We start from the raw sequence: 26,276 nt of genomic DNA on the forward strand, positions 1-26,276 counted from the left end.
TCAAGTCATGGATGATTTCCAAAAGCGCTTTCTTACCTTCAGCAGAAATTCTATATTGTGGGAAGCGTGGTAATTCAACATTGCGCTTGAGAATGACAACATAAGGCAGAATTTCAAGACAACCCACATCGTTCGGACCCGTGGCCCAAAGTGCTGTTGGAAGAGAAAGCAATTCAGGAGGAAACTGATCTTTGGACAAATACATTGGGGAGACCAATTTCTGACCTAGAGTAAGATGTACGCCTGAAGGAGAACAATATATTGTAGCATGCATTCTTTTCAATAGGTCTAGACCCAACAGATTCTCACCGCAACCATTCGTCAATAGAAGTGGAGCTTCCAAATCATAAGGACCAACTGAAATAGGCAAAGGGCAAGAAACTGGATTGCGAACAGGGGCGCCAGAAAATCCTACGGAGACATTCGTTAAGCCAGACAAAGGTGCCCAGGGAGTTTAGAATGAATGCTAGAACTTCTCATCGCCCCAGTATCTAGAAGAAATGGCTCTGAAACACCCATTGTAGTGACGTTAACATAAGGTCCATTCTGATCTACTGGGATTGGCACAACTCCCTTACTTTGTCCATGGCTGCCCTAGTTAGCATGAAGACTCTCATTCTCGCCGGATAGGCTTGCTGCAAGAGAACCTTCGTCTTTAAATCTTTCGTCTTTTTCTCTTGCTTTTCTCTTTCTTCTTTGTCCCTATTCTCATAATATTGCGCAGTAGCCAATATCTGAGCAGAAGAAGAAACAGCCCATGAACTTTCTGAATCTTTTAATTTGTGTGACAGCTCGGGAAGCAAATTAAATACAAATTTGTCCACGAATAATCGCTGTCCACCCTCTGTAGCCATGTCTTGACCACTGTGGTCGATAAATGTCTCCTCGAAACGAGTAAAGAAGTCAGAGACACTTTCATCTTTCTTTTGTTTGCATGCTGCTAGTTTATCCCAATGAACTCTCAGTGCAGGCATCATAGTTTTCATTAACGTAATGATTCTACCAGGAAGTTCCGAGATCAGAGCGTCAGGCTTTGCGCCACCCACTTGGTCTCTATCTGTATTAGTTATGACATCCCAAGTAGCACCTAGTTCCTGTGCGTGATCCTCTCTACGAATCTTAGCCCACATTGTCTGTGGGACTACATTACCCATTAGCATGTCAATATCTGCTAGATTCATAATACAAGCATCAATTGTCTGCGATAATTCTTTGTAATAACCTGCAGGGTTCTTACAAGGATCTGGTAGAGTCTGCTTGAGGGCCAAAACTTCAGATCTCTTCCAAGGGACATGTACCCATATACGTTGGAAATGAGCAGGAATAGGTGCATTAGCACCTACAGCCACAACTGCCTCCTTCCATACTGGAGGAACCTCTCTCATAGGGTAATTTTTCGACGTCAGTCTAACCGACGGATCGGAATCAAGAAAAATCTGAGAAAACAATAAGGATCTATAAGAGATAAGCGTCCTTACAGCTTCCTCAACTTTAGAACCTACAATAAGTCCTTTTTCAAAATCAGCCTGAACATTTAACAGATCTTGTGAGATCGGACTCGAACTCACATATTCCCATTCTTTAATGAGAGTGTCGCACATTACATTGAAAACGTATCTTTGCGTAGGCGCATTCCATTGCAAAAAGGTAGGCATAATATCAAGCACACTGTATTGTGGACCCTTCTTGATCCATCTTCGTGCAAGAGAGTCTAACTTCTCTCGTTCCTCAAAATCTGGGAACTGAGTACGAGATTGTCTTCGAGCAAAAGCCGGAGACACATTTAAAGCTCCAAAGAAAGGAGATAGAATACTGGTGACAGAGACTGTGAGACGCTTACGCACAGACGGTGAACTAGACAGAAGAATTGGAGACAGAGTATTTGTGGGAACTAACAGGAGAAGAACTGGTAATTGCACGAGGAGCAGAAGGCAAAGGAGAGCTAAGATCAGGGGATGAGGGCAAAGAAGTTGAGACTAACGGTAAAACCGGCAAGGGCGGTAATACTGGAGGAGGCAAATGCTGAAGAGCCGGAACCGGCGGAGGTACCACTGGCAGCTGGACAGGCTGTAACAGCTGAGGTACATTGGCATTTTGCACATAGGGCGGAGGCAACCTTAATAAATGGGACATTAGGGGATCTTCTTCTATATCTTTCTTATTATCAGAAGGGGAAACAGGCAACACCGGATAGCATTTATCTATCGCCATACGATGCTGTCTTTCTGAAATTTCAGTCGCATTGTCAATTTCATCATTTTTGAACTGTTGGGCAGCCTGTATAATTGTCATACCCTGTGCTTTCCTATCTCGTTTTGCTTGTTTAATTTCTTTCTGTTTGGCTTCCTTACGCCAAAGGCGGAAAGAGTCAAACATTGCCGGCCGGGCTTTTCTTTTGAATAAAACTGCTTCCAAATTATCTAGTACATCAGGATCAAAACTACCGTTTTCTGGCCATTTGAGAACACCATCTTTCTTTGTGTATCGGGATCGTGATCGAAAATCGAAGTTCCTCAGAGGTAGCCACGTGAAACCTGTGAAAGTACCTACACATGCGCTAAGGTGTGTGGTAAAGGAGTCAGCATACTCACTGACACCTGCGAAATAACCTGTAATGGGAGAAAAAGGACAAGACAAGACATATAGTGGCAGCAACATAAAATGCAATCTTTTAGGAAGGCAATATTAGGAGATGGTGTAGTCATTGTCTCTGTGACTACCATAGTGATTGTCGCGTTGAAGTGTGGCTCATGCTGGATTTGACATGCCCTAAAACGATAATCAGTTTACTTAAAGTAGGTGAATGTGAAATCAGGCGTCTCGACCAGCAATTGTAGCTAATTACGATCAGGCGGTTACAAATCAATAGTTGCCTAGGCCTGGTGGCCTATTGACGGTAAAGGTAGTGCCCTTTGAAGCCCGTAGGCTATGAATAATGTGGCACCGTGCTGTTAGTGAGGGCCACTAAGGAAATGTGCTTAGTGGTCTGCGGTGCAATATACTTGCATGTATTAGCAATAGCATGCAGTATTGTGACTCAGTGCACTAATAAAATAATTACAAAAATTAAAAAGGTAGATAGAAACATGCATGGTGTTAAGCAGTCATAGTTACACTATTATGAGATATTCTGCAGAATATCGAGGCTCGGGGGGGGGGCGTTCTCTTCCGATGCCCCAATCTAACAGTTGAGAAAAAAGAGCTAGAGCGTCCGTGTGGGCTCGAGCGGCTCAAAACCCAAATGGTACACACACCCACAAGCTGGAGCGTGCACTGTCTTACCTGGTCTCGTGTGAGTGCCCCGTATCAAACCTAGAGAGGTCCCCCGTCGTCCCGGCTGGTAACGCACATTGTGCAGGACTGGGCTTAAGTAGCTATGCTGTAATGACAGGTACGTGCCGGGCAGCATGATTTCCTGACCATGATTCAGCTGTAATCCTGCGCGCATGCGCACGCATGAGCCGAAGGTGGCTGTCCCGAGGTTCTGTGACTGTCAGAACGCGGTGGACATCTTGGGACAGGGTAAATGTTATTGATCACCAAGTCTGTGCAGGAGTGAGTCCAGTGTTCGGCTGCGCTTAGTGAAGAGGGGGTCCCCAATACTACTAGGAACCAAGGACACTAATGTTTATAAAACCGGCAGGCATACATGGGGCAAAAGTGCGAATGTGATAGTCCTATTCAGGAATTATGAGGCAAGCACAGGCCACAGTGGGTGAGAGTATAATGGAATCTAATGCAGTTAGGATGTCAAAGCAATGGCCCTGGTAGGCTGCTAAGCCCATGTGTTGTTATTATATAGGACCATCCAAGAGATACAGCGATGGCGAAGTAATGTGAACATCACATATTCAAGTCCTGAGATGTGATCATCATGCCAATGGCCTTCTAGCTGGACGTTCTGGTGTAGATCTTGGCCTGTTGAGGCTGTGCCAAGGGATGTTATCGTTAAGGCCCGTCTTGTGGCTAGATACGCGGTAGATCCATCTTTGTTCCTTCTCCACTGGTTAATGTTGTATGTTGGGTAAGCTTGGGTCAAGTGCCTCAATAATGACCCATCGCATGTCATTTGTAGCGTGGCCGGCTACAATGAAGTGGTTGGTAAGTTTGGTAGTGTTCTTTTTGCACCTTATTGTACTGCGGTGTTCGCAGATTCTGGTCTTCACTTTTCTGTTTGTCATCCCAATGTAGGTGAGATTGCAGGGGCACTTGATGCGATATATTGCATGTGCAGTGTTGCAGTTAGTATGTTGTCGTAGTTGTCAGGTCTTGCCTGGTTTTAGATTGAGATGTTTAGTTGTTTCAGACACGTGGCACACACTGCAATTGCCACACGAGAAGTGGCCAATGACTTTCGGGAGTCCCCATGCATTGAGAATTGTGTTTCCAGGTTTTTGCTGTATTACTGGTCGTGTCGATTCCAGGGCGTCTTTTATGGATTTGGCTTTTTTGTGGGATAGTAGAGGAGGGTTCCAATTTAGGTTCCCTGTTTGCAGGATACGCCAATGCTTCTTTAAGATCTGAGAGACTTTGTTGGAAACAGTGTTGAAAGTCGTGACACATGTCAATGGGGTTGGAGTAGCTTCACGTGGCTGTGTTAAGAAGAGCCCTTCACGGTTTTGATTTTGTGCTCTTTTCTTGGCTTTTTCTGTAATGTGCTTTGGGTACCCACGCCTCAGTAGAAATCACAGTACCAGGAAAGAGGTTCCAGCAAGGACCCTATCCCTGATACAATCGGGCGCCCCGGAGGGGGTGACTTACTTTTTTGTACTTTGGGCAGTATGTAGAAGTATTGTATCTTTCCAAGGGTTGTCATTAGGAATTTGGCTTCACTAGGCGTAACTTTTCCAGTGGCCTCTGCTTCTTCCACTAGCGTGTCAATACGTGATCTCAAAGTTTCACTTGGATCTTGAGTACGTTTTTCATAGTTTTTGGTGTCGTTGAGTAGTCTCATGCATCTCAGTTGGTAGTCCTCTTTGTTTAAGATAACTGTGCCTCCGCCCTTGTCAGCAGGCTTTATGACAATTGAGTGGTTTGATCTCAGCGATTGTGTGGCTTGACGCGCAATGTTGCTAGTGTTCTGAAAGGTGTGACCCTCGTTTAGTGCTTCAATTTCCTTGAAGACTGCTTGCTCATAAACAGCCACTTCCGGAGGGATGGCGCTCGGTGTTGGCATGAAGGTAGATTTGACTCTGAGGTGTGTGTCTCCCTGTTGTTCGGGGGCTGGTTGGGAGGGCGAATGTTCAAAAAAAGCCTTCAATCTGAGTTTTCGGAAGAACTCTGCTAGCTCACAGTGTAGCTGGAATTTGTCAAGTCTCGCCGTTGGTACAAACCTGAGTCCTTTTTCAAGGACTGCTAGTTCTGTGGGTGTCACGGTGTAGGACGAGAGGTTAACAAACAATAAAGACCTTAGTGGATATGCTATAGTGATCTGCACCTCATTAGATGTACATAGAATGTATTGTCAAACAGTAGAAGATCAAACAGTATTCTTGGGTTGTTGGAAGGGGCGATCTCAGGCGGGTTACGGAACACGTTCCTGACCACCCCGTGACCCACCTCTCCCAGAATCAGGCCGAGCACCGGCGGGGAGGCTCTTCTAGGAAAGGGAGTCGTACTTTAGGATCGCACTCGCTGAGCTGGCACTACTTGACAAAGGGACACCACACAGTAGGGTCCAGTAAACGGAGATCTTTATCTAAGATTCTTTGGATCTTTATGATCCACAAGGTAGTCTTTGGTCAATACAACAAGCTTGGTAAGTCATTGACAAAGGGGATTGGGGTAGCGGGACAGTTCTAGGTTCAGAGTCAATGCCGAGTATCCTTTGCACAGCTCTCAATCCTCGAGCCGGGGGACACGGTACAGGCTTGGGTCCAGCCGGACCAGGGTATTCTCGAGCCGCGACCACGTCCGCAGCGCTCCGGTAGGAAGGAACTGTCAATCGGGAGATCTTCGGGGAGCCGCGACTCACTCGTCGGGCTCAACTGGTCTTAGAGTTGGGGGGAGCCGCGAGTCTCTTAGCGGGCTCCGATGGTCTTAGAGTCAGGAGGAGCCGCGAGTCTCTCAGCAGGCCCCGATGGTCTTAGGGTCAGGGGGAGCCGCGAATCTCTCAGCAGGCTCCGATGGTCTTTGAGTCAGGAGGAGCCGCGAGTCTCTCAGCAGGCCCCGGGCTTCGTAGTGTTCTCGGGAGCCGCGACGACGTCAGCAGGGCTCAGATGGTTTCCAAGGATCAGGTAGTGTCCTTCTTTGCAGGTTCGTCGAGCCGCGACCAGGTCCGCAGGGCTCTCTTAGTTTCAGGTCTTCTCTACCCCCGTCCCCATAGCACCCCCTGTTATACGCCTTATTCTCTTTGAAGTCCGGCATCCACACAGAGAGGGGTCTTGGCTTCCGGGGGCGGTGTTGGGATTTCCTGCCGCTCGGCTCTTTGATCCTTTCAGGTTGGCCTGGGAGGGACTCCAGACACCCAGCACGCGGGGAGCCAGCTCCCTGGGGGTCCGGAGGGCGATCAAAACCCTCTGTTGAGAGTAGGTCAGAGGTGTGACAGAGACTACTCCTCCCTGTCTTGCTTCGGGGGGGTTCCCTCTCCCTTGGCCGGTCATGGCGCGTTCAGGGTCTAGGTTTCGCTGGGGCCCCGGGCCGGCCATCGGGACATCGGGACATGGTGGCCAGGGGTCTTCGGTGGCTACGGGGTGGGAAGGACGGGCGACTATAACCCGGGACCAGGGGTGGTGTATGGGTTGGGGCTGGGTGCTAGTGGTCAAGGAGGCCCACGCAGGAGGCCGGGCCCCACATGGGTTCTAAAATGAAGCCAAATACTCATCCACTAAGAGTATTAAATAATCTTTGCGACTATAGAAATCCAAAGATTTGAATCTACTAGAGAGGCAACGTAGCACACCAGTAGGACGAGAGGTTAGTGACTAGACTCATCTGGTGCTGGGCCCTGGTTGCTGATCCTTGGTTTTGCTCCTCGTCAGCGCTCCTTCGTATTGGTCCTCGCCCCAATGGACTTGGTTCCCTTGTCGTCTTCTTCCACGGCCTCTTTGGCCTCCTCCTAAAAAAGGGAATCGTTGGTTCTGATTCATGTAGGGAGGTGGCGGAGGTGGTCCAAAGGGTGTGTTCCAGCCGTACCCGTACTGTGGAATCATCTGGGGGTACGGGGCTTGGTAATGCATATTGGGTCCTGGTGGACCTTGGGCCCATGGTTGTTGCCAACCGGTGTTCCTTCCTCTGCCCTGTTGTCGTTTTTTTGTAGCTACTTGTGCTGGAATTTCTACTTCCTGATGAGTCTTCATCGGAAGACCCACCCGATGTCTATGGTCTTTTTGGAGCTTTACATTCTGTGTCCGCATAAGGGTATGTTTTCAAATAAGAGAATTTTTTAAGGTCTTTTTTTGGAATTTGTTTATTTTGCTCTGTCTCAGGCGTTCTTTACACCACATCACACATCTGCACAACACCCGCTCCGCTGTAGTCAGGCGTCGTAGCACAACCGGGAGGCACTCAGCCACCCGGTTGGGACCCCAATGATGAAGCATGACACCAACTAGGTTGGTGTGTGAGGGGTCTTTTAAGAACACCTAATGGGTCCATGTTCCTACCACACATAGTGATTACAATACATACACTTAGTGGGTCCTTCCATATTGTTTAAGTCTATATAGTATCTGTATCCTTATCAAAAATCCCCAGGGGGAAGCCATTTTATACAACCCTGAGCAGCTTATGAAACAGGGCGTCAAAAGGGAGCAAAAAGGCTGGAGCAGAGAGGCCAAAAAAGGTACCTCAAGCTGTCTCTATAGGACTTACTGGGAGCTCAGAGCCCAGATCGCCTAAGAGCACAGCTAAGAGTTCCAAAAATTATATTATATGTCTTCGATATATTGGCATCGAAGTAAATTCTTTAAATGGTATGAAAAAAGGTCCAGTATGCAAGCATTACGAGGCCCGGTACCGGCAAAACACTGCAAGGCTTGATAATCCCTGTTTTCTTAGCCCGGGGAGAGGCGTTTTCCAACTTTGTATCGGGAGGCTGCCCGCTTGTAGGCTACTGAGAGGTTATGCGTGTGCAGCCCAATTGGGCTGCCTATGCGTCCTCGCTCCATGGGAGGGGCCAAGGAGCTCGCACTGCAGCGGCACGGCCGCACCGCGCAAAAGTAATAAAACGAGAGATGGGGAAAGAAAGGGGAGGCGGTGCAATACGCGCCAAAAGCTCAGAGAAGGGAGGGTCACCTCGAAAGAGACGCGGTTAGAAGCAAGCGAGTGACCCGCAAGTAATCAGTTATCAATAAGCATCATTAAATAGCAATAAGTGAATAACCATGAAGCAAGTATGACATGCAATCGAATAGTGTACAAAATAATGAGGCACTTCTCTTTACTGCGGAGCAGCAAAGAAAGAGGCAGTAAGATGGTGCCTCGCTATTTTGTAGACATTGGACTGTTGCGATTGGTGTTTGATTTTGATAGAGGCGTGGTTCAAAGCCTCATGGGACTTGTAGTATGGAAATGTTTACTGTTTTTTGATTGGCTGCTGTGTTAATGAGTAGTAATGAATGAGATGCTGAGATGGCTTTGCGTTTCTGTAAATCAATGTCTTGATTAATCTCATGTCTGACAACATTTAAAGTCGCTCAGTTCATGATAACACCCAGTCGATATATTATTGATAGCGCCTAGACACCGCCACAGCTCTTCTTCTAATAACAGCCACGCAATTACAGCCGTGCAATCCACACACTGCCTCATTCATATCCTTGATGCTCTCTCTGTTCTGAGTTCTTCCCATACTCACTCTGCTGTAGGCAGCGCCTAGACTCACTGTGTCCTTCATATCCCCTGCTCTGGCTCCGCTGTGGGTAGTGCCTAGACCCACTGTGCTCTTCATAGCCCCTGCTCTGGCTCCGCTGTAGGCAGCGCCTAGACCCACTGTGCTCTTCATAGCCCCTGCTCTGGCTCCGCTGTGGGTAGCGCCTAGACCCACTGTGCTCTTCATAGCCCCTGCTCTGGCTCCGCTGTAGGTAGCGCCTATACCCACTGTGTTCTTCATAGCCCATGCTCTGGCTCCTCTGTAGGCAGCGCCTAGACCCACTGTGTCCTTCATAGCCCCTGCTCTGGCTCCGCTATGGGTAGCGCCTAGACCCACTGTGTTCCTTATAGCCCATGCTCTGGCTCCGCTGTAGGCAGCGCCTAGACCCACTGTGTCCTTCATAGCCCCTGCTCTGGCTCTGCTGTGGGTAGCGCCTAGACCCACTGTGTTCTTCAAAGCCCCTGCACTGGCTCCGCTGTGGGTAGCGCCTAGACCCACTGTGTTCTTCAAAGCCCCTGCACTGGCTCCGCTGTGGGTAGCGCCTAGACCCACTGTGTTCTTCACAGCCCCTGATCTGGCTCCGCTGTAGGCAGCGCCTAGACCCACTGTGTCCTTCATAGCCCCTGCTCTGGCTCTGCTGTGGGTAGCGCCTAGACCCACTGTGTTCTTCACAGCCCCTGCTCTGGCTCCGCTGTGGGTAGCGCCTAGATCCACCGTGTCCTTCATAGCCCCTGCCCTGGCTCCGCTGTAGGCAGCGCCTAGACCCACTGTGCTCTTCATAGCCCCTGCTCTGGCTCCGCTGTAGGCAGCGCCTAGACCCACTGTGCTCTTCATAGCCCCTGCTCTGGCTCAGCTGTGGGTAGGGCCTCAACCCACTGTGTTCTTCACAGCCCCTTCTCTGGCTCCGCTGTGGGTAGCGCCTAGACCCACTGTGTTCTTCACAGACCCTGGTCTGGCTCCGACTGTGGGTAGCGCCTAGACCCACTGTGTCCTTCATAGCCCCTGCTCTGGCTCCGCTATGGGTAGCGCCTAGACCCACTGTGTTCCTTATAGCCCATGCTCTGGCTCCATTGTAGGCAGCGCCTAGACCCACTGTGTCCTTCATAGCCCCTGCTCTGGCTCTGCTGTGGGTAGCGCCTAGACCCACTGTGTTCTTCAAAGCCCCTGCACTGGCTCCGCTGTGGGTAGCGCCTAGACCCACTGTGTTCTTCAAAGCCCCTGCACTGGCTCCGCTGTGGGTAGCGCCTAGACCCACTGTGTTCTTCACAGCCCCTGATCTGGCTCCGCTGTAGGCAGCGCCTAGACCCACTGTGTCCTTCATAGCCCCTGCTCTGGCTCTGCTGTGGGTAGCGCCTAGACCCACTGTGTTCTTCACAGCCCCTGCTCTGGCTCCGCTGTGGTTAGCGCCTAGATCCACTGTGTCCTTCATAGCCCCTGCTCTGGCTCCGCTGTAGGCAGCGCCTAGACCCACTGTGCTCTTCATAGCCCCTGCTCTGGCTCCGCTGTAGGCAGCGCCTAGACCCACTGTGCTCTTCATAGCCCCTGCTCTGGCTCCGCTGTGGGTAGGGCCTCGACCCACTGTGTTCTTCACAGCCCCTTCTCTGGCTCCGCTGTGGGTAGCGCCTAGACCCACTGTGTTCTTCACAGACCCTGGTCTGGCTCCGCTGTGGGTAGCGCCTAGACCCACTGTGTTCTTCAAAGCCCCTGCACTGGCTCCGCTGTGGGTAGCGCCTAGACCCACTGTGTTCTTCAAAGCCCCTGCACTGGCTCCGCTGTGGGTAGCGCCTAGACCCACTGTGTTCTTCACAGCCCCTTCTCTGGCTCCGCTGTGGGTAGCACCTAGACCCACTGTGTTCTTCACAGACCCTGGTCTGGCTCCGCTGTGGGTAGCGCCTAGACCCACTGTGTTCTTCAAAGCCCCTGCACTGGCTCCGCTATGGGTAGCGCCTAGACCCACTGTGTTCTTCAAACCCCCGCACTGGCTCCGCTGTGGGTAGCGCCTAGACCCACTGTGTTCTTCACAGCCCCTGATCTGGCTCCGCTGTGGGTAGCGCCTAGACCCACTGTGTTCTTCACAGCCCCTGATCTGGCTCCGCTGTGGGTAGCGCCTAGACCTACTGTGTTCTTCACAGCCCCTGATCTGGCTCCGCTGTGGGTAGCGCCTAGACCCACTGTGTTCTTCACAGCCCCTGATCTGGCTCCGCTGTGGGTAGCGCCTAGACCCACTGTGTTCTTCATAGCCCGTGATCTGGCTCCGCTGTGGGTAGCGCCTAGACCTGCTGCTCTAGATGTCACTTACATCTATTCTTTCAGGGTCGTACCTTATTGTGCCATTAATGTTCCTGATCTCTCTCTGCTATAGATAGTACCTAGATCCACTTTGCTCTGCATAGGACTCTCGTCTGCTCTGCTCGGGGTTCTAACTTTCTGTGTTCTGGATATTCCTATTGTCGCTCTGTGTGTGAGAGAGAGAGAGTGCCCAGACCCATAGTGTTTAAAATCTCACCTATGCCCGCCCTGCTCTGGTTATTCCTGGTGCTGCTCTACCCTCCATAGTACCTTTGACCCACTGTGTTCCTCCTAGCCCATGCACTGGCGCCACGATAGGTAGCACCTAGACCTGCTGCTTCTTGATGGCATCTACATGTCTTCTGTTCTGGGTCATATCTTATTATGACCTTAATATTCCTATATCCCCTCTGCTATAGATAGTGCCTAGACCCACTGTGCTGCACATACACTTAATGTGCAGTGAATTAGCGCCTAGACCCGATGCTCTGGGTGGCATCTACACCTGCTCTGGGTCCTACCTTATTGTTCCTTTAATATTCCTGTTCTCTCTCTGCTATAAATAGCGCTTAGATCCACTTTGCTCTACATAGAACCCTCACCCTCTCTGCTCGGGTTCTTAATTTGTTGTGCTCTGGGTTTTCCTGTTGTCGCTCTGTGAGTGACAGCGCCCAGACTCGCCTTGCTTCAGTTAACACCTAAGCTTGCCCAGCTTGGGTTACCTCTAGTGTGTCTGTTTTCCAAAGCGCCTAGACCCACTGTGAATATAGCACAGATTCATAAAATGTTCAAACACCGACTGCAGTCAAGGGTCAGTCGAGATGCGCGACTTCAGAAAGATTGAAGAATAACTGCCCCACTGATACTGGGTTTTGTTACAAATTACAGGGGTACCCCAAAAGAACCCTTAGAACCTGGATTGCATATGGGATGTAAAACAGTAAGGTTCCACTGGTACGCGATCAAAGATGCAACATTTAATTTGCAATGTAGGCGAGCAAGAAGCAAAGATCAAACAATAAAGGAGTCACAATACTGAGTTGAACAGTCACATTAAATTTTATATATCATAAGGTCATAAACATTATATTAACCAAAGGAACCCATCCAATTTACTCCATATTGGTTGCTCCAAATAGAGTGAAAAGGAAAGTGAATGTAGTGGTGCTCATGTGCGCAGTGATCAGAAAGAAAAAGTAAGAAAGAAATTTAGTAACTGTGGCAATGAAAAAATCAAATTTAGCCAAAGCCAAATAGCCTGTCTGAGGAATTTACAAAATCTCTTTTTTCTCATAAAAAAAGGGGTGTTGTTTAAATAGAACACACGCCGCTCGGAGGTATTGATAATCCAGGCTGGGTTGTTTAATATTGGCTCCGTGATGGTATGAAGGTCTCTCTAGGAAGCTGGCGTTCTATATCGTGTACTAACAAGAGGTACACTGTGCAGAGTCCAGTGGGTCCCCAATTGGTTTACAGAGGCTAAAGTAGATAATACTAATGCTCTTTTTTGTGTAGTGTGGGCGAGCAGTTAGGCTTATCACAGGGTACTACTAAGCATTTGTTGTACTCACAGAGGTATAAATGACGGACACACTCAAAGAATAAATTGTAGACCAATTTATAAAAATAACCCTTCTTAGGTCGAGCCCTGAGCCAGCGCGCCAGCGCTGCTCTGGGGTTGATCTGGGGTAGTTGAGTACGTAAGAGAAGCCACGCCCACACCCCGCCCATCATTTTCTAAGTCTGGGCTGTGCCCCTTTGATCTTACCTGACTGGGTACCGTGCTATGTGAAGACCGGGGGTTTCTGGCACTGCGCCCGGTCATTCCATTTTCAACTGCAGCTAATCACTGAGTGCCCGGACTTCAATAAATAACCCTCTGTGTCATGCGCAATCCCGCCTTGTTACAGCTCCATTGGTTTGTGCAAGATCACACGATTGTGCTGCACCATCACATTGTCGGAACAGCAGCACGTAACACGGTCGAGTTTGCCGTCTAATGTATAGGACTAGGATAGCGCCAACCTAGCTGAAAGAAGCAGAGCGTTGCAAACAAATGTTGAAAGTGGTGAGAAGCGAATATTACAAGGCAGAAGAGAGGTGAGCCAAGGCAAGCCACGCAGAAGGGATTGTGAAGTGGAGGCAGAGTGAGGTTATGCACGGACAGGGTAAGGGTCGAAAATCCCTCGCACAGTACGTGTTCGATACCCTGCTCCTCATTTTGTCATTCTCACTTAACCGGTATGTTTTTCTGTGCTTCAGACCTATGTCTCGAATTCCCTGACGAATGCTCACCGTGATTCTGGCTATTCATCACCACCAGTGGTAGATTGTGTTGAAAATAGGAGTACAAAGATGGTGGTGCCTTTTTATCACAGGAGACTTCAGACTCATGACCAGGCCATGACACAACTGGTGGTGTGTTGCTGCCCATCAACAGTTGCGAAGTACACATTTTTATGTCCCTGCACCCCAGCAGGAGGACTGCCTTTCTGTATAAATCTTTGTAACCTGGCAAGACTTGGTATTCCTCGGTACCCCCCGAAGTATACGAGGGCTGGGTGGGTTGGGGTGCGTGTGTGTGCGTTCTGAGCCCTGGTGCAAGCAAGGAAGGTGGTTCCTTTCACTGCTGTTGCAAAGTTATTTATATGTGCCCCACTGGTCTGTAGACCCGGGTGCCACTGAACCTGCTGCACTAATGGGAGCTACCCCCCTGCTACCCCTACATATGAAGCAATCCCTCACCCCCACTGTGTGAGTGTATGTTTGGGGAGGGCTCGTGGGGCTGGTCTATTCTGGGCCGGAGGCGGTAAACGGCTTCTCCCCATGTGACCCTCCCTCACCTGTCTGCTCCGGAGAACACGTTGAGCTGTAAAGTGAGTGTGCCACAGAGTCAATATGTGTCCCTTCTGTGCACACGAGCCTGCTCTCCGGAGTCCACGCTCCTCCTGCCCTGTCCTTCTTAAAGAGCCCCACTGGGTCGCAAACACATTGCACTACTGCAAACATGGGCAATCCAGGTCGCCAGGGGTTTAAGTGGGATGCAGAAAGTGTGGGGGGGGGGGTCTTTGAAATGGGCAGGGCCTATATTATTAAGGACGGGTCTTAACCATATACACTAAAATTTGCTTAGAGTGCCACCGTACCCACACATTTGCATAGAATCGCAACTGCAACTGGTATACGTGACCATTGCTCCGTGCGCTTTCTAAAGATGCCAATGATTGTATGAGCACGTGTTCTGAGCATCTTTTTGCCCCTGACAGGCACTCGCACTGCCTTCAGCCAAAACTAAGTTGCACCCTGTTGTTGTCAATGCGATCTATGATCTTCTCCTCGGGATGGCACTGATGCTGTGTATGGGTCCACCTCCCATCCGTCCCCAGCCCGGAGAATGTAGTATACACGCGGACTAGGGAGACGGGTGAGCGAGGGAAAACGGGATGGGAACCGCCGGGAGAGAGAGACCTGGAAGAAAAAAAGCACAGGGTGAGAAGGGGAGCTAGGACACCTGTACCCCTCCCTATAACTCTCTTGGAGTGTAAAGACCCTGGTACCTGGTACACCAGACTCTAGAAGGCAGAGGTTCTCCACGCTGCAGGTGGTGGATTCGAGGGTCACCACGACTCGAGGAAGCAAGGTTCGGGGTGGCGCTACTACTTCCACGCTCGGAAATCCGTGAGCAGAGGAGCGCCAGCCAGGAAGGTTCTCTCCCCCTCCCCCTTATTCACGGAGTGAGGTGTGGAGCGTTCCGCTTGGTTCCCTCCCGATAGTCTGGGGAGAAACGAGCAGCAAGCTGTAGAGGGGTTGCGGGAAATCTCTTCGGAGATGTCCGCGCTTCTACTCGATGCTCACGGATCCTCCGTGAGCAGAGGAGCGCACTCCGAGGTGTTGCACGCCCGGAAATCCGTGGGCTGAGTGGGAGTGTCAGGGGTCTGAAGTGGTGGTGTCCGTTAAGTTGCCGACGGGCTGGGGGTCAGGACTTGCGGCGTAGCTAGGTAGCTGAGTGTACTGAGTCACTCACCTCACTGCGACGGCGTCGGCGATCTCACCGGCACAGGAAGGCGGAGGCTCGGACGGACGCTGGAAATTCCGATGTGCTGCAGAGGTTGGCGGGCTGGAAACCGCGAAGCTGGCAGTCTGAGAGCCGTTGTAAAGATTGCAAGAATCATAGGCAACGCCCCCGGGGTGGCTGTGGTCTTTTAATCGTTGCGGGGAGGTCACGTGATCGGGCGGCCGCGGCGCCTCTGGGACGTGTAGTTCTTCCGGGTTCTTCGTGGCGGTGCCGGCGATCACGGAACATGACAGTTGTAAACACATGGAGGCCACTCCGTTGGAATGATGCACCACAGGACTTTAAGTGGGCCGGGTCACTCCGGGTCCCTGACCCGGTAGTATTTTAAAACGGACATTGAAACTGGTCTCTTTCGGGCCCCATATTCATGTCCTTAACTCTTCATGCAAAAGGCACTGATCTATTTCTGGACGATAGAGGTAAAAAACGTTAAAGCATACCATGTCGCCCCTGCTCTTATAGCACATCCTTTAATTAAACCTGCATTCGCTGTTGGTGTTTGCTTATCCAGGATGCTGTGTTACTTATTTGTTTTTCTCGGACGACATATTACTCTTATCTGGTGCATCAGCTTTAAGTGAGATGACAAACATGGGGAGTCTCTCAAAGGGGCGTGGCCTGTATAATTTAGGGTGTGGCTTAAAAACACTTAAGCTAAAAAAACTATGCTTGGCACTGTGTGCCACCCAACTGGTATTTTAGTCATTGCATCCAGATATATATCTCACAGCAAGCAACATCTTACCTATAAGTAGGCTTTCCTGTTTTCAGTTTCTATTTTTGGTAAATTCTGGTGGTGTTTTCTCAGTGTTTTCCAGTGATTTCAATACCTCGAAAAAACAGTGCTTTTGAGTGGTTACTAATTTTCGCGCCATAAAAAACAACTGAAACGGTGTTTTACCGGTGTTTATGGGACGCTTTGCTTTTATTATTGTTTGCTTTCTTAATTGGTGCATGGAATGTAGACAGTCTATGTACAGTGTATATGAGGTTAAAATACATTTTTACAAGTCGAATTTATTGTAGTACACCATACAATATTTCTTCAGTGAATCTTTGGTCATTCGCACTCTCTCTTTCCTACCCATGTACACTTTTATTTGGGAAAAGGCCCTCTCGACATTGGCACTTGAGACTGGCAACGCCAAAACAGACAGTACACAATTTGCCAACTCTGGCCACTGACGTAGCTTTCCATGCCAATACTGGTGCACCTCAAGGTTGACATTGTCTGGGCCAGGTTCTGAAACATATGAGTTGAACTGGGTGCATATGCCCTCAGAGGTTTTAAAGCGGTCAAAAATGAAGCTGTACTTCGCAAAGTCTGGCGAAAATTCCCCTTTACGGAAGGGATCTAACACTTGCGCAGAGTACCAAAGTGAGGCTTCATTGGCTTCAAACGCCATGGTTGGTGAAGGGACATTTCTATGCATCATAGCTAGCCATTTCTCATGCATTCAGGGAGTTACGACTGGGGGAGACTTGTCTCCATATTTACAATACAAACACTGGAGATTAGTATCTCCACACTAACTTCAGTCTCTTGCATTGTCAATCCCAACACCGGGCACTGCCGCCTTAAAACATTATTTCACAATGTGGTCTCCAAGCAACACGCTCTAATGCTGATGCAACATTGGGGGTATAAGACCACAAACCCATTACAAATTATTTTACAAAAGGAGATGCTGCACTCCCAGGGACTTTTGCAAAATCCATTTATTCGATCATCAGTCTTGAAGCTAAAACCCTACGATGTGTGTCGACCGCTGTCATCTTCAAGTAAGTGGGGTCTATAGTAAGATCAACTTTCATGCTAATAACTTTTAACAGGCATTATTGGAAATGTGTCTTTATAGTTCCAGCGCAGTGCTGAGCTATTTTAAACCTTTTCAGTTGTTTCCTTTATAGTAAAATCCTATGACCATTGCACTTTTCTTTGCTGTTCCAATCTGAAAAGATGAGCTGCTGGCCCCTTGACCCTTTCTCCCAAAGCAATAATAGACCACATCAATGTCTTTGGTGCAAGGGACTGGTGCTCTCCATATTGCTCGTCAGATAAGGGTGAAGTTGCACTAGGTATATTTAGGGAATTACGACCGCGGAACACTGACTCATACATGCCAACATTTCAGAAGAGCAAAGAGGGAGATTTTTTAGAAAAAATCGGGAGAATGGGGCCTTGAATCGGGTTACTCTCAGGTATGGGCTTTGGAAGTGTGCTGCTGCAGGATCGGACATTTGAAACGCAAATGCACGTTTTTTTTCTTCATGGAGCGCAATGGCAGGCAGAGAGAGGGTGATGCAAGTATTGTAAACTGGCCTGGCAGGTTGCTGGCAGTGCATACACCCCCGGGCACGCACACAGCCGCCCCCGAGTACTTCACAGGTCTTTAAAAGACCATTCGCTTGTTAATGAGGCTTTGTTGGTTTTTCACCTCATCTAGAGCCCCTGCATCGCCACTGGCTGTTGCTGGAAGAATTAGCACGTTACACAATACCAAGCCCTGTCTGCTGAAACCCAGAGGAATCGGGTTTCTGGATGCTTGAATCGGGAGGCGGGAGACTATCCTTGAAATCGGTAGTCTCTCGCCTGAATAAGGAGGGTTGGCATGTCTGCTGACTTGTCTCCCTATGTACAGTACACATGCTGGAGATTATTATTTCCATGCCAGCGTCGGTCTTTTACGTTGTCAATCCCAACAGTGGGTGCTGCTGCTTTTAACCATTTTTTCACACAGTGGGCTCATACTCAAATCCATGCAGTCGTCAATGCCATGTAAAACACTTATACCAGTGTGCCTTGAAAAGTTCAATACTGCCCCAATTAGCAAGTATGGGTCATGTTTTTTAGCTATCTAATTCACTAACGAGAGCTAATTTTAATTTGGTGGCAGGCCTATTTTCTGTCCCAGTCCAACTCTGCAAGTAAATAATAACGAGGGAAAGCTTGGAAGGAAAGCAAAAGCATATGTGAGCAGATCTGTTAAGAAATAAGGTGTCACTGTGTGCCATTTAAAATCAGCTCTCTTTAGACAGTCTCCCTGGTGAAAGAAAAAGTAAGTTAAAAGGAAAACGCAGAGCGGTGTGTATGATCTGCAGAGCGAACGCCAACCAGGGTGTCGGTGTCAGAAGCGGCGGTCGAAGTGCATTTACATATTACAAGCTCGAAAACCCTACCCCTTGGTTCATGGCCCACCCCTCCTAGGCTTTCTAAAGCAGTGATGGACACAAAGTCCTGCCCCATTTCCTGACCACGACCCCCCAAGGCCCTGCACCCTCTTGTCACATGGTAGAAATATCTATACTGTCGGCAGGTCTATGAGAACAGTTCTCTGCTGTTCTTATTAGAATGGATGCGCTGCTATCCCATGGACTATTTCTCCCAACGCAATAACGGGCTGCATCAATGTCTTCGGTGCAAGGGACTAGTTCTCTCCATACTGCATGAAAAGATCGTCCCTGGAGGATTAAGTCGTATTAGGCGCATTTAGGGAGTTGCAACCGCAGGCCACTTACTTGTCTCCCTGTGTACAGTACACGCTACAGTATCTAACGCTTTGGCTCCATCAAGTGGCCAAGTGGTGCAACAGCAACGAAAATCAGTGACACTCTGTTTAAACCGAGTCCGCTGATTTTCGTCCGGTAGGGTACTGTCGGTTAGATTCGGTTAAAACCGAATTCCGGACAGCCTACCTATAAGTCAGGACTATTGGCTTTGTCAGTGGTGTTATGCATAAGATGATTAAGCAAAAACTATGGCTTCGTTGTATATAATATTGAAAATGTTTCAGTTTGGAAATGATGAGAGTTTGAAAGAACTATAAATATTCTCTTTGAAGTTGCATCAAAGGCAGGGAATGGTGGCACTGCTCCAGATTTAAGATTTTTATTTTCACCCTGAGGGTGAGGGCAGAAATGGAGAGCCCGATAGCTACCCGTCTGAGTACCGGCTTTTTAGAACTGCCAGTAGGACCCGGCCCACTTAAAGCCCTGGTGGGCTCCATTCATTTTGTGCACCGTCGAGACCCATGGTAGTGCATTGCTACTTTCGTTCCATTAAAAAAATGTCATGTCCTTTTGTTGAAGTGGCAGCAGGCCACTTTGTTCTGTTTGTTGGTAAGGACAAGGTCTCCAATAGCCTCTGTGCAGCAGCGAACCCTGAACACCACTTGATTCAGCAAACGCTGTTGAAGGTTTGGGGCAGGTACTATTTCCCAAACTACAACCCCCCTCCTATATTAACCCCTTCGGTGCTGATGACGGAGCAGTTCCGTCATGAGCCACGGTTGGCTTGCGTGGATCCCCCAACATTCTCCCACCCAGAATCCCCTGCAAACCTCAAAGTCTCCACAGTACGATTTGGGCTATTTCCTGTTGCAGCCACTATACCTACCCACACAAGTGAGGTACCATTTTTATCGGGAGACCTGGGGGAATGCTGGGTGAGTGGAAATTTGTGGCTACAAACAGATTCTATAACTTTCCTACACAGAAAAGTGAGTTTTTTCAGTGAAGTTTGAGGTTTGCAGGGGATTCTGGGTAGGAGAATATTGGGGGACCCTCGCTGGACTCCCCCGGGTTTCTAGTTTCCAGAAATGTGTGGGTTTGGTAGGTTTCCCTAGATGGCTGCTGAGCCCCAGGCCAAAAACTCATGTGACCCCCCTTGCAAAACCAGGTTGGTTTGTGATTGGTAATTTTGATGTCGCCTCAATAGGTTTTGGGCCCTTGCCTGTTGCGGGTCCTTGACCCACCCACATGAGTGAGGTACCATTTTTATTATGAGACCTGGGGGAACGCTGGGTGGGAGGAAGTTTGTGGATCCACGCACATTCCAGAACTTTGCCACACAGAAATTTGAGGAAAATTTGATTTTTTTGGTCAATTCTTTAGGTTTGCAAGGGATTCTGGGTAACAGAACCTGGTGAGAGCCAGTCATGTCACCCCATTCTGGATTCCCCTGGGTGTCTAGTTTTCAAAAATGTATAGGTTTGCTAGGTTTCCCTAGGTGCCGGCAGAGCTAGGGTTAAAAAGCGACAGCTTGGCTCCTTGCAAAAAAAGGGTCATTTTTCACTGTGAAATTGTGGTGTGTCCACGTTGCGTTTTGCGCCGTTTCCTGTTGTTGGCACTAGGCCTACCCACACAAGTGAGGGACCATTTTTAACGGAAGACTTTGGGGGACGCGGGGTGGGTGGAATTTTGTGGATTCACGCAGATTCGAGAACTTTCCACCACAGAAATGTGAGGAAAATGTGGTTTTTTTGGACAATTTTTTAGGTTTTCAAGGGATTCCGTGTAACAGAACCTGGTGAGAGCCAGTCAAGTCACCCCATCCTGGATTCCCCTGTGTGTCTAGTTTTAAAAAATATATAGGTTTGCTAAGTTTCCCTAGGTGCCGGCAGACCTAGGGTTCAAAAACTACAGCTAGGCACTTTGAAATGTGGTGTGTCCACGTTGCCTTTTGGGACATTTCCTGTCGCGGGCACTAGGCCTACCCACACAAGTGAGGTACCATTTTTATCGGAAGACTCTGGGTAACACAGAATTGTAGAGCAACTGTTATTACCTATTGACTTTCGATGCATTTCTGCCTTCCAAATGAAAGACAATGTGTAAAAAAGAAATCATTTAAAAAAATGACCTATAATTCTCATGCTAGTATGGGTACTCCCAATTTCGGAAATGTGCAAATATCTACTGTTTCTAAACTCTATTTTTTGTTCCCATTTCGGAAATACATAGGTGTCTTTCATACCGATTTTTCTATGTATACATTTTCCTAGAATTATTGCTATATACCCGGTACATAATAAAAAACCATTGCAAGACGCTGCTCAGTTATTGGCTCTGGGTTCGTCGGGTTCTTGGTGAGCCTAAAATACATATCCCCACAACCAGAAAGGTTCAGCGGATGTAACGGTATATTACTTTCAAACAGCTGTCATAATTAAAAGAAGTAACAGGTGAAAACGTTGACACAAATGGCTGTTTTTTTCAACTAATTTAAAAATGTTCTTATATTTAACTGTTAGTTTCTATAAAGAAACCTTGAAGAATATACACAAATGACCCCTTGCTGAATTCAGAGTTTTGTCTACTTTTCTCAAATGCATAGCTTTCTGGATCCATTATTGCTTTCATACCCATTTCTACCATTAACTGTAAGGTTGAAAGCACAAAAAATAGCAAAAATAGGCTGTGTCCAAGAAAATTGCCAAAACTGTTTTTTTTACAAAAGTCTGCTTGCCCCTGAAAGCTGGGAAGATGGTGATTTCAGCACCACAACCCCTTTTTTAATACCATTTGCAGGGAAAAAACAGATTCTTTCATCTGTATTCCTTTTTTCCAATTAAAAAAACAAAAAAAACAATTAGCTGTATTTTGGCTAATTTCAGGGTCCCCTCCAGGGGAATCCACAAACCCTAGGTACCTTTAAAATCCCCATGATGTTGGAAAAAAAGGACGTATCATTTGGCGTGTATACCTTTTATGGCCAAAAAGTTACAGGGACCTAAGCAAGAACTCCTCCAAATAGCCATAAAAAGGCTTCGCACAGGGGGGGGGAGCGAAGGAGTTACATAAAACCTATAACGAGTACTGGAACAGGCAAGAAGTTGCCAGCACTGCAAGGACAAAAAACTAGAAGACATTTTATATTCTTTCTTTAACAGGGAAGTTCAGTTGTACATAATGTCTTCTTGGTTATATTTAAGGTAACAAAAATGCTTATAACACTTTTATATTATACCTTTTCAACATACTGCACAGTAGCCACACTGCTCTACAACATAGCTTAATAACATTCGCAAAGCCAATAGCTCTGCCTAAACACTTATAAGGTTCCAAAGGCGAGACCTATTGGCTATGCCAATGCTTGTTTTATATATGTTTCAAAACAAAGAACTTCAAAGGTGAGTACTGTTTTCAATAGCAATTTGTACAAGTAAAGCTTTTAAAGTTGTGCACCTTTACGCACAATGCAATCTATGGAAGAAAAAGTAATGATAAAGGTAGGCACAGTTGGTTTCAGGGGTTCACCTTCGGCGTTCTGAGTTGTAGTGGGCCAAGGTCCAAAGTACTACAAGCCACCCAAAAACAGGCTCCACAAGGGGACCTGGGGACAGGTCCGAGAGCTCCCAAATGGAAGCTTGGGTTGCAAGGGGTTTCGAAGCAAGGGTGCACAGCTGGTTTTTCGGGACCTGGGCTGGGTGGCTCAGGTGCAGAGTGGTTAGGTCAGCCTGGCTGGGTGCACAAAAATGCTCCTTGCAGTCATGTAGACACAGCTCGCAGGGGCAAAATAAAGACAGATGGGCCACTCACAAACCTGGTAGTCAGAAACCTGTCTATGGGAGCTCGCTGGTCGAGACCAGTCAACACACTTGTAGTTGATAGGTGTTCAGGGGGCACCTCTGAGGTGCCCTCTAGGTGCATTGCTTAATAAACCCGCCACTGGCATCAGTGTGAGTTTATTAAGATGAGGTGTTTGATACCAAACACCTTGGGGTACAGTAAAGCCACCATGTAGCTGGGGAACTCGTAATCACGAGTGTCCAGCCCATGTACTCATTATGCTACCCTGTGCACTTGTAATATCGAAGGTTCTGATGAGATATCCCAAGGGCACATCCACTCCCACAGATATGCCCACACGTGGGGTATTGTGCACCCTGCCTTAGGCCTGTAAGGCCTTCTGTAGGGGTGACGTACCTATACCACATGCAGTGTTTTCCTTGCATGGCACACAGGGGTGGGTACCTTGATGACTCTTAGTTTTTCTCTGCACCAAGACATGCAGGCTGCAATGACAGTTTTCAGTAGCTTAGTGAGTGGCACCTTAGGGTGGCACAATGTGTGCGGCAGCACTTAAGGACCCTCTTTAGTTCCAAGGCCCTGGATACCAGGGGTACCACTTACTAGGGACTTACTGGGATACCATAAGGGTGCCAATTGTGGAGAGTGGTGCATTTTAGGGAAAGAACACTGGTACTGGGGACCTGGTTAGCAGGAACCCAGTACACGTTCAGTCAAAGTTGTACCAGATACCAGGCTAAAGGGAGAGGGGGGTACTGCAACAGAGTCCAGTTCCCTACAGACTCTTGCAGCAGTTGCTTATTTTTCCCGCTGTTATTGTGATGCTCTGTGTTGCAGGGTCCATTCTCTGGAAAATGCTTCCTCTTGTATTATTTGTTAGGCCATATGATAATAGGAAGCATTCCCTGGATAAGAAGGTAGACATCTTGTTGCTGTGGATTTAACATTGTAGTGTGTCGTTGGAAGAGGGCTCACTCACTGAACAAGGAACCTTCTCTCGTGCCTTGTTTACTCCTGCAGTCCACTCTCCTTGAAAAAAGGTGATCACGGAAGGATCATATGCCCTTACTCCGCCTATTGCATTTTTACATTGAAAATTAAATCTATAATTTCTTCAGTGCTCTTGTCTATGTGGACGATTAAATGTCTCATTAAATGCCAATAGATTTTTGTGATTGACTCTGCATTTCAGCTTATTCACTGTGTCTTTTTCTTAATCTAACAGGTGAAATAAATGCAGTAATAAATTAAAAGGTAAATGCATTAAACATCACTGGCGTAGGAAGTGATGTAAAAACAGTATGCCTCTAAATCTCTACCCTTGAAGGCTAATGCCTCGTCAAAGTCTTTTCCTGCAGCCGTAAACCCAAACAGCCTGATGAGGTCTGTACTTGGTTCTTCTGCATCAGCAGATATACTTTGAAGACATAACACACTGACATACTGACGCAAGTCTAATGAGGTACTCATTACGAAAGAAGCACTAACCTGGTATCAGCAAGAAATATCTAGAATGTGGCACCACATTTATGAGGCAGGGAAAGAGCAAGTGCGACATTAGAAACTTCATACTGGAGAAAAACCATATCAATGGACTAACTGGAAAAGTGCTCTTTGCAATGAAAGACCTAATGCAGCATCCGAGTGTCCACGCAGTGGAGAAACCATATCAATGTACAGTATGTAATAAAGTGTTCCATAGGAAGAGGATTCTAAAGCAACATCAACAAATCCACACTGGTGAAAAACCGTATGAATGTACAGAATGCGACAAAGCATTTATAACCAATGGAGAGCTAAAACGACATAAAAAAATCCACACTGGGGAGAAACCCTATGAATGTACAGAATGCGACAAGGCATATATTACTAATTGGCTCCTAATGCAACATCAGAAAGTCCACACTGGGGAGAAACCATATCAATGTACAGAATGTGATAAAGCATTTATAGAAAAAGGAACGCTGAAGCGACATCAAAAAGTTCATATTGGAGAGAGACCCTTCAACTGCACTAAATGTGAGAAGGCATTTATTATAAAGTCAAGTCTAACACAACATCAGAAAGTTCACACTGGGGAGAGACCTTATCAATGTACAGAATGTGACAAAGCATTTAAAACAAATGAAGAGCTGAAGCGACATCAAAAAGTCCACACTGGGGAGAGACCTTATCAATGTACAGAATGTGCCAAAGCATTTAAAACAATTGAAAAGCTGAAGCGACATCAAAAACTCCACACTGGAGAAAGACCATATCAATGTACAGAATGTGACAAAGCATTTATAACAAATGAAAAGCTGAAGCGACATCAAAAAGTCCACACAGGAGAGAAACCATATCAATGTACAGAATGTGACAAAGCATTTATAACAAATGTAGAGCTGAAGCAACATCAAAAAGTCCACACTGGAGAGAGACCCTTCAACTGCACTAAATGTGAGAAGGCATTTATTACAAAGTCACGTCTAACACGACATCAGAAAATCCACACCGGGGAGAAACCCTATGAATGTTCAGAATGTGACAAGGCATTTTTTAACCACGAAGATCTAACAAAACATCATAAAGTTCACACTGGGGAGAGACCATATCAATGTACAGAATGTGACAAAGCATTTAAAACAAATGGAGTGCTGAAACGACATAAAAATGTCCACACTGGAGAGAGGCCATATCAATGTACAGAATGTGACAAAGCATTTATAAGAAATGGAGCACTAAAACGGCATCAAACAGTCCACACTGGGGAGAGACCATTTCAATGTACAAAATGTGACCAAGCATTTAAAACAAATGGATATCTGAAGGCACATCAAACAGTCCACACTGGAGAGAGGCCATTCAGCTGCACTGAATGTGGGAAGGCATTTATTAGAAAGTCACAACTAACACAACATCTGAAAGTCCACACAGGAGAGACATCCTTATCCTATGAATGTACTGAATGTGACAAAACATTTATTGTAAAGCAAAATTTAACACACCATCTGAAAATTCACACTGGGGAGAGACCATTCAACTGTACTGATTGTGAGACGTCCCTCCCCGTTGCCATGGACGGATCATTTCCTGATCCCCATCTTTTGGGCCACTGTACATAGCCCTCTTCCTTCTTCTACAGTTATTCGGAATGAACGTAATTGGTCAAAACTTTCCCGGGCTGATTGGGCGTTGACCCTCGAAGCGTCCAGGCCATCTTTTAACCCTGATCCTACCCTAGCCAACCAAAACTATAATAGATGGATTTTAAATTCTTTAGACTCTGTACTCCCCATAAAATGAATTAAACCCAAGCGTGGCACTAAGACTGCCCTTTGGTATTCCCAAGACTTGCGAGAAAGCAAGCGTCATTGCAAAAAACTGGAGAGGAAGTGGCGTCTGGACAACTCACTCCCCAGAAAAATCGCATATAGAGCTGCGATAAAATCTTATAAAAATGAAATCATAACCTCGCAAGCAGCCTTCTATGAAAATAAGATCAACGCAGCAGCCTCTAAGCCTAGGGAAATTTATCAAATTGCAAAAACCCTTCTTAAACTTCCAGAAAAACCTCCAAACCCCCTTAACGCCCAATCCCGCTGCAATGATCTGGTAGAGTTCTTCTACAATAAAATCCAAACGATCTATACTTCCTTTCCTCACACCCAGATCCCCACATCGGCCCCTAAACCTATTGAGACAGAGCTTCATTCCTCAGTAACACTTGATAAACTCCCCTCTCTCGATTGTTCCATGTTGCAGGTTATTATGCTTCAGGTTAAATCTGGTTCTCCCAATGATCCTGTG

General features: G+C 47.4%; 1 protein-coding gene across 1 annotated transcript in view; it reads left to right on the forward strand.

The window, feature by feature from the left end:
• Positions 1 to 25,595, forward strand: part of LOC146822493 (uncharacterized) — an 85,652-nt gene extending 60,057 nt beyond the window's left edge. Inside the window, exon 2 of the mRNA XM_085613604.1 lies at positions 23,713 to 25,595. Coding sequence (XP_085469730.1) covers positions 24,017 to 25,591 — 1,575 coding nt within the window. The 5' untranslated portion in view covers positions 23,713 to 24,016 and the 3' untranslated portion in view covers positions 25,592 to 25,595. The remainder of the gene's footprint in view (positions 1 to 23,712) is intronic.
• The last annotated feature ends 681 nt before the right edge of the window (positions 25,596 to 26,276 follow it).

This window comes from Triturus cristatus, chromosome 6, assembly GCF_964204655.1.
Source record: "Triturus cristatus chromosome 6, aTriCri1.1, whole genome shotgun sequence".
Taxonomy (NCBI): domain Eukaryota; kingdom Metazoa; phylum Chordata; class Amphibia; order Caudata; family Salamandridae; genus Triturus; species Triturus cristatus.